The sequence below is a fragment of the Orycteropus afer genome, unplaced genomic scaffold, assembly GCF_000298275.1.
Source record: "Orycteropus afer afer isolate SDZICR_OR568_19922 unplaced genomic scaffold, OryAfe1.0 scaffold00088, whole genome shotgun sequence".
Classification (NCBI taxonomy): Eukaryota; Metazoa; Chordata; class Mammalia; order Tubulidentata; family Orycteropodidae; genus Orycteropus; species Orycteropus afer.
Genome location: NW_006921675.1, coordinates 594,548 through 603,396, shown reverse-complemented (window position 1 = coordinate 603,396; position 8,849 = coordinate 594,548). Strand labels below are relative to the sequence as shown.

The window sequence follows — 8,849 nt, the reverse complement described above, 5'->3', positions numbered from 1 at the left end:
TTCCCTTCAAGGCTCAGGGGTCCAAGATTATCTTCTGTGTCTGTGTTAATTGGTTTCCCTTTTCTTTGTTGAAGAGGGTCTATGCAGTCCTTCTGCCTAGTCCGCCATCTTACCGGCACTCTCTTGGTCTTGTTTTGACTGATGATATTGAGCTTCTCCATCACCTCTTTCCACAGATGTAGTCGATTTGATTCCTGTGAATTCCATCTGGTGAGGTCCACATATATGGTCACCAATTATGTTGTTCAAAAAAGATATTTGCAATGAGTAAATCATTGGTCTTGCAAAAATCTATCATGAGATCTCTGGTGCCATTTCTATCACCAAGTTCATATTTTCTAACTACCAATGGTGGTTCTTTGTTCCCCACTTTCACCTTCTGATCACCAGTAACTATCAATGCATCTTGATTGCATGTTTGGTCAACTTCAAACTGCAGAAGTTGGTAAAAATTTTTAATTTCTTCATCTTTTGCTTTAGTGGTTGGTTTATAAATTTGAATAATAGTGGTATGAACTGGTCTTCCTTGTAGGCATATAGATATTGTCCTATCACTGACAACATTGTACTTCAGCATAGATCTTGAAATGTTCTTTTTGACAATGAATGCGACACCACTCCTCTTCAATTTGTCATCCCTGGCATAGTAGATTATATAATTGTCTGATTCAAAATAGCCAGTACCAGTCCATTTCAGTAATGCCTAGGATGTTGATCTTTATGTGTTCCATTTCCTTTCTGACAACTTCCAATTTTCCTAGATTCATACTTCATACATTCCATGTTCTGATTATTAATGAATGTTTGCAGCTCTTTCATTCCATTTTGAGGTGTGCCCATCAGCAAATGTAGGTCCCCAAAGCTTTACTCCATCCACATCATTAAGGTCAACTCTACTTTGTAGAGGGACCCCTTCTCCAGTTGTATTTTTAGTGTCTTCCAACTAAGGGGCTTATCTTCCTATACTATATCAGAAAATGTTTCAGGGCAATTCATAAAGTTTTCCAGTAATATATCAGACAGTGTTTCACTGCCATTGATAAGGTTTTTAATGGCCAGTTTTTTTTTTTTGTTTTTTTTTTTTTAAGTGAATGGCCCCATCCTTCTTCCCAATCTGTTTTAGTCTGGAAGCTCTGCTGAAACCTGTCTGGTAATCCTGCTGGTATTTGAAATTCTGGTGGCATAGCTTCCAGTCTCACAGCAACACACAATCTACCACAGTATAACAAACTCACAGATGGGTGGTGCATTATATCATTAGTTTTATATATGTGTGTGTGTGTATAATTTATATTATTGTTTCTTTATTTTTTAAAAATTCAGTTAGCCATCTGTCAGTTACAATGGTTAGAGCATTTACTTCTAAAGTAACTATTGAAACTGGATTTAAATCAACCATATTGCTATTTATTGTTTATTTTACCCATCTGTTCTTTATTCTCTTATTATTACTTTATTCTTTCTTTAGGAATACTTAAGTATTTTTATTATTCCATTTCCACCTATATTAATTTATTAATTAAAGCATTTTATTATTTAATTGAATTTTAGCATTTGTTTCTAGGTCAAACCAAACCAAACCCCACTATCATTAAGTCGATTCTGATTCATAGCGTCCCTATATGATAAAGTAGAACTGTTCCATAGGGTTTCCAAGGCTGTAAAGCTTTACAGAAGTAGACAGCCTCATCTTTCTCCCACAGAGCAGCTGGTGGGTTCGAATCACCAACCTTTTAGTTAGCAGCTGAATGTCTTAACAACTGCACCATGTTGTTGTCTTTGTTATGTGCCATCCAGTCAGACCCGACTTATAGTGACCCCTCCTTGGGTTTCTGAGGCAGTGTCACTACGGAAGTAGATTGCCCCATCTTCCTTCCCAGGAGTGGCTGGTGGGTTTGAACCGCCAGCCTTCTGGTTAGCAGTCAAGTGCCTTAGCCACTATGCTACCAGAGCTCCCAAAGAGACGGCCTGGCTACCTGGCAGGGAGCGGCCGTGGGTGTGGCAGCTGACTGCCCGAGGCCCTGAGGCCATCCCCGGGGCCAACTGCACATCAGACTCCTTTTTTCTAGGTCAGAATATGAGAATTCATTATGGCCATATGAGTTATCACAATCGGCCTCTCTTCACTGCAATAGTTTGGTTTAATTGCTGAGTAAGGGTAAATACAAATTGAAAAAAGAAAATTTCCTGCCACAAAAAGGGAAAAATATACCTCCTTCTTTTCTTTCCTTTTTGAACATTTTATTGTGCGTTAGATGAAAGTTTATGTAACAAATTAGTTTTCCCAGTCAGTAGTTCATACATAAATTGTTTTGTGGCAATGCTTGCAATCCCCTCAATGTATCAGAACTCTTCCCATTTCCTCCCTGGGTTTCCTGTTTCTTTTCATCTGGTTTCTCTATTTATTCTTCCCTGTCTTCTCACTTCTGGTTTTAAGCAAATGTTGCCCTGTTGATCTCCTATCATTGATTGTTCCGAGGAGCACGTTTTTCATGTTGTTTGTTTTATAGTCCTATCGATTATTTGGCTGGAAGGTGGCCTTTGGAAGTGTTTTCAGTTTCAAGTTAGGTTTTCTCACAGCAATAGCCTCTGGGTTCCTCTACTCTCTTTCCTACCACTAAATCTGGTCTTTTTGTTTGTTTGTTTTATTTTTTCACTTTGAATTTTGTTCTACATTTCTTTTCACCCATTCTAAGAGGAACCTTCTATCGTGGTCTTGGTCAGAATAGTCAGTAGTAGTAGGCAGGCAACATCTAGTAATCCTGGTCGCAAGTTAGAGGAGGCTGTGGTTCATGTGGGCCATTAGTCCTTTGGCCTAATTGTCTCCTTGAATTTTCGCTTTTCTTTATTCGCCTGTGCTTCAGGCAGGAAGAGACGGATAGTTGCTTCTTAGATGGCCACTTGTGAGCTTTTGAGACTTCAGATGCCACTCACCAGACTAAGATGTACAATATTATCTTTATGAATTGTGTTTTGTAATTAACTTAGGTGTCCCTGAGGCTATTCCTGCATTCACCTTTAAATTTCTTTTCAATTATCATCTGGTTATTACCCTAGACTCTGTGATTACAAAATGCGCTTTTAATTTAGTACAATCTACTTTGGATAAGTACTTTTATGATTTTCCCCCAAAATAAGGACCTTGTGGTAATTTAATTCTATTTATCTGCTTCACATATTTGTACTCTTTTCATATATTTAACTTTTTCCATATGTTATGAATTCCATAAGACATTTTTTTTTAATTAGCTTCAGTATTAATTTCTATTTACCTGCAAATTCACCCTTTCTGGTGTTGTTTTCCTTCCTATAGTTCTGTGCAGCCAGCAGGGATCATTTTTCTTTACCCTGAAACATTGCCTGTTGTGTTTCTTATGGTTCAGTTCTTCTTCCATCAGTGAATTTTTTCTTGAAACCATGTGTATTTTATCACCATCTTTGGAGGATATTTTCACTGAGTATAGAATTCTGGGTAGACATTATTTTTTTGTTTCAGCATTTTAAGATATCATCCAGTTATCTTCTGTCTTTTATAGTTTCTGTTGAAATGTCAGCCTTTGGTGTCACTGTTGTACCTTTGAATTAAAAGGTACTTTTAATTATTAGCAATTTAACTATGATATGGCCTAGTGTGGCTTTCTTTGTATTTATCCTGCTTGGAATTTCAGTTTACTGAATCTGTCAATTGATGTCTTTCATCAGGTGTGGAAAATTCTTAGCAATTCTTTTTTAAAATATTATTTCTGTCCCATTCTATTGCTACTGTTACTCTAGGGCTGCAGTTATAGGTATGTTAGCCCTTTTGAGTGTGTTCTACGTGTTTCTAATTCTTTAATTAAATTGTTATTAAGATAACTTGGATAACTCGCATAATCTCTTTTGACCTGTAATTCTTAGGCAGAAGAGGACATAAGAAAAATGGAATTAAGACTGAAATATTACCAGCGTAGTTTTAGGGTAGATGAGCCTTCGTGGCACAGTGGTTAAAGTGCTCGTTTGCTAACTGAAAGTTTGACAGTTGGATGCCACCAGCCACTCTGCAGGAGAAAGATCTTGTCGTCTGCTTCCATAAAGATTTACAGCCTTGGAAACTCTATGGGGCAGTTTTATTTCTAGGTGTTTATCTCTGTAGAGATAGATTGTCCAGTCTTCCTTCTGAGGAGTGGCTGGTGGCTTTGAACTGCCAGCTTTCTGGTTAGCAGTCAAATGCCTTAGGCACTACACCACCAGAGCTCCTGTTTTTTTTTTTTTAATAGGGTCACTATGAATTGGAATCAACTCGATGGCAGTGGGTTTTTGGGTAGGGAAACTACCACAGGTCTTAATACTGGATTGTTTTTCTCTCTATTTTTCTGCCATTTTTAGTCTCTCTCAACAAGCAGGTAACTAGACAGCTGTTTTCATAAGCAATACATTTGGACTTCAGACATATATTTAAGATATTTTAAATGGGGGTTTGTTTCTTATTTTTTAATTGGAGTCTTAAAATTGGTTGAGTGGCTTCATGATATTGTTATTATTGACATCTTACACAGGGTACATCTGGTTGAAAGGGAAAAGGGAGTATAGAGCAGAACTTTTGGAAAGAAAGTAAGTGCCAGCAGATGCACTCCTTACATGAATATGAAAGAACAGGAAGATTCCATGGATATTTTCATGGTGAATGTGAGAACAAGTTTGGATTCATTTGTGAAGAAACAGGATTTTTATTACCTTCTGTTACTCCAGGAAATAATTGGAAAATAATCGAGTAATTTGTTGGTTGTCTTCTTAACGGAGGATCGTAAGACAGTATGGCTGATTGGGAAGCCTTTTTGATGTATGGAGATAAGGTGCAAAAAGGGTCCGAAGGTCTTGGTGATACTAAAGAAAAAGTGTAGAGGGGAATGGGGCTGTGACAGAGGTGAGAGGAGAGAAGATGGTGAAATATTGTTTTAAATGGGGATTAGTTTTTGCTGATGATAAAATCTGGGTTTAGGAATCTAGTGTGAGTGGTTGAAGAAGGCTGTAGGTGAAAGTCTGACACAGGAATCACAAAGCTAATTGTTAGATGGGCATCTACATTGGCCATTGAGATTTAGGACACAGCATGGGTTTAGAAGAAGAGGTGAGGCTGGTCACGGTAGACAGCCATTCATAGGATGAATAGAAGATTTTATGGTGTCCTGGTGGAGGAGGATGGGAGACAGAGTGAAAGTTTGTTTCAAAATTGCTAGACTTAGATAGTTTGTATAACAGTATAATGATTGTATAATAAAATAATATAGTATAATGTAATCTGACTGTAAAACAATGTCCTGAATGATCCAATTCATGTGTGGGGTTTCGTAACAAGAATTCAGCAACTGCTTTCAAAATGATTAAAAGTAATTCCAATCTTTATTTGCCTCTGTCAAGCGGTTCACAGTAATGCTTTACATTTTTTTCACTTCCCTTAAAAATTTCTCACATCTCTTTAAAACTCTCCGAGATCCAGAGCCCAGGCAGCTCTGAAATTTGCTTCACCTTCTCTTTCAGTCTGCCTCTTTTTTCTAGGTGTTTATTGATGCAAATACATCATGACTTCAACAATTCTAGCTCTGCTTCTGTTTCCTATTCACATGGGGAAAAGCCCAGAAACTTCATTTGCTTACTCAGCTCCAGACTTGAAGATGACAAGAAGATGGAAAGAAGGCTTGGTCGAATTTATAAAGTAAATTTTTGTTTTGTGGGAGGTGGAGCAAAAGGAGAATTACAAGCATTATCTCCATCTACCCCCCACCCCCGTCATATTTGCAATGGAAGTAGGATGGTTACAGGGGGCACAAGGGAAAGGTTAGGGAAAATGTAAAGAATTTGTGTGACGAGGACTAGAAGGGAGTACAAAGATAGGACATCTTGGATGATGCAATTGGGGCAGAAGAAACTCTTGTCTTTTAAGTATGATAATGGTGGTTAAAGTGATTCTAAGGTTCTGATATATTTTGAAATTTAAGACAACAAATGTTTCTTTTTTTAAAAAAATGTTATTTTGATTAATATAGTTATTTCCGTTTTCTTTTGATTAGTGTCAGCATGTCCCTCCATTCATTTACTTTTAATTTGTGTTTTTATATTTAAGGTGGGGGTTTTGTAGTATGTTTGTAGTTGAGTCTTTCTTTTATATTCAGTCTGATAATCTCTGTCTTTTAACTACCATACTCAGACCATTTACATTTAGCATGATTTTTCTTATATTGTGTTATCTCTTTAGTGGTTTTTTTTTTTTTTTGGTCATCTATTACAGTTTCTCAGCCTTTCTTTCATGATATAGACATTTTTTTTTTAAAAAAGTAAAGGCCAGTTGTTTTTAGAATGTCCCTTAGTTTGAGTTTGTCTGATCTTGTTTCCTCATGATTAGATTCAGGTTATGCATTTTTAGATGGCACACTACATAAAGGATGTTTTGTCCTTTGCAAGGTATCATACGCAGAAGTGCAAGATGTCCTTTTTTCTTTTTTTGAAATTTTGATTGTGGTTTATGTGAAAGAGACATAGTAAATTAGGTTTCCATTCAATAGTTCATATACAAATTGTTCATGACATTAGTTGCAACCCCCTCAATGTGTCAGTGCACTCCATGTCCCCCCTGGGTTCCCCATTTCATCTGGTCATAATATCCTTTGGACCCTTATTGGTGATGCAAAGTTTGATTACTTGGTTACGATGTCAGATTCCTCAAATGTATAGTTATTTCAATTAGTGAGTAATTTATGGAGAGAAACTTTTGATAGTATGTAAATATTCGGTGTCTCATCAACTTTCCCCCATGTATTTAGCATCCATTGATTTAGGCTTTCTTGCCTAAATCAAGTTACGTTGTCATGGTTGCAAAGTTGTGATTTCCTAAGTAGATAATTTTTTCTCTATTATTGGCATTTTACCATAAAAAAGAGGTTTCCTTTCTCCCCCACTTATTTATTTTTGCAGATATCTATCATGGATATATAGACTGTGCTACTGAATGGGCTATAACCCATTACTATTATTATTTTCCGGAGCTCTGGTGGCATAATGCCTAAGGCATTTGACTGCTAACCAGAAGGCTGGCGGTTCAAACCCACCAGCCACTCCTCGGAAGGAAGGTTGGGCAATATATTTCCATAGTGATACTGCCTCAGAAACCCAAAGAGGGGTCGCTATAAGTTGGATCCGATTCACAATAGTGCATTGAATTTTGTTGCATTATTATTATTTCCATAGTATTTAAATTTTCAGATTTGTCTAGGGGAACCCTTCTTTGTCCTTTTGACTGGCCTCCATCATTTTTTGAGCATTTCCTCTTTTTTGCCACAAAATGTTCTAGACTTATCTTGTACCATCTTTGCCCCAACTCTGGAACATATTATTTCTCTAAGGAGTCCTGGTGCTTTTTAGTGAGGATTGGTTTTATAACCAAGATCTGGGAGCTATGTGTGCTCATTGTTACTAGGATGTCATTGCTTCAAGATGTTTTCAACATATAGCACTTGGAAATAAAAATGTACATGTCTGTATATATTATTTACTTATTTTCAGTTTATCATATTTTGCCTTTCATTTATTATTTTTATTGTGATGAGTGAAAATTTACAGAGAAAGTTCATTTTCCACACAGCAGTTCTTACACATTTTGTCTTCCCACTTCCTCCCCATAGTTACCTCTTGCCTGTGTCCTTCCCTCCCATGCACTGTCTTCCTGTGCAAGTGCTGCCCTTCTGTTCTCCCAAGATTGATTGCTCCAGGGAGTGTATCTACCTGATGTAAATGTTCAGTCTATATGCCTGTCTATTATTTGGCTGGAAGCCATAGGAGTGAGTTCAGTTCGAGACCTGAAGGTCAGCTAGTGGCCATAGTCTCAGGAGTCTCAGCAGCAGACCAGCAAACCTGGTCTTTTGTTTTGTTTTATGATTTTGAGCTTTGTTCCACATTGTTCTCCTAATCTATCCAGGATCTCCTATTTCAATCCCCCTCTGAAGGGTTGACAGTGGTAGGTGGGCACCATCTAGTTCTTCTGGTCTCATGGTCATGTAGGCTGAGGATTGTATGGTCTACCAGCCCCTTGGACTAATTGTTTCCATGCATCTTTGGTTTTCTTCATTCTTCTTTGCTCTGAACAAGGAGAGACCCATTGTTGCATCTAGATGGTCGCTTGCAAGCTTTTAAGACCCCAGTTGCTGCTCACCAAAGTAGGATGTAGAGCAATGTTTTTGTGTAGTATTTTATGCCAATTGAGCTTAATGTTCCCTGCGATCATGGTCCAGAACCCGCAGGTCCAACTACTTGCTCCCTTCAGGTAGCTGGCTGTGGCCGAGAAGTCACCACAACCTTGTCCCTTGCCAGATATATACCTGGACATTCTTACAGCACATACAAATGCATATATATTTTAGAAAAATAAATTTACACACTTTCTTCCATTCCAATCCAACCCACAATGTTATTTCTTCTCTCTCCCCCATTCTCTATTTGTATCTCCTTTCTTCCACAATGAGAACTCCAACTCCCAGTAGCATCAATATATTAATTTACCAAGAGCTCTGGTAGCATAGTGCGTAAGGCATTTGAGTGCTAACCAGAGGCTGGCTGTTTAAACCCACCAGCCACTCCTCGGAAGGAAAGCTGGGCAATCTACTTCTGTATTGATACCACCTCGGAAACCCAAGGAGGTGTCGCTAGGAGTCAGATCCGACTTGATGGCAGTGAGTTTAGTTTGGTTTAAGATAAACACAAAATAGTTTCAGAATTGCTACATCCATTGGCCATTTTGAATCAGACAACCATATGATCTACTATGCCGGGAATGACAGTTTGAAAAGGAATGGCGTGGCATTCATCATCACAAAGGATGT

The 8,849-nt window shown here is 37.8% G+C and overlaps 1 protein-coding gene across 1 annotated transcript in view; it reads left to right on the top strand.

Moving 5' to 3' along the window:
* Positions 1-8,849, top strand: part of LOC103198220 — a 44,698-nt gene that overhangs the window by 21,438 nt on the left and 14,411 nt on the right. The window contains 1 exon segment of the mRNA XM_007942344.1: positions 4,536-4,665. Coding sequence (XP_007940535.1) covers positions 4,536-4,665 — 130 coding nt within the window.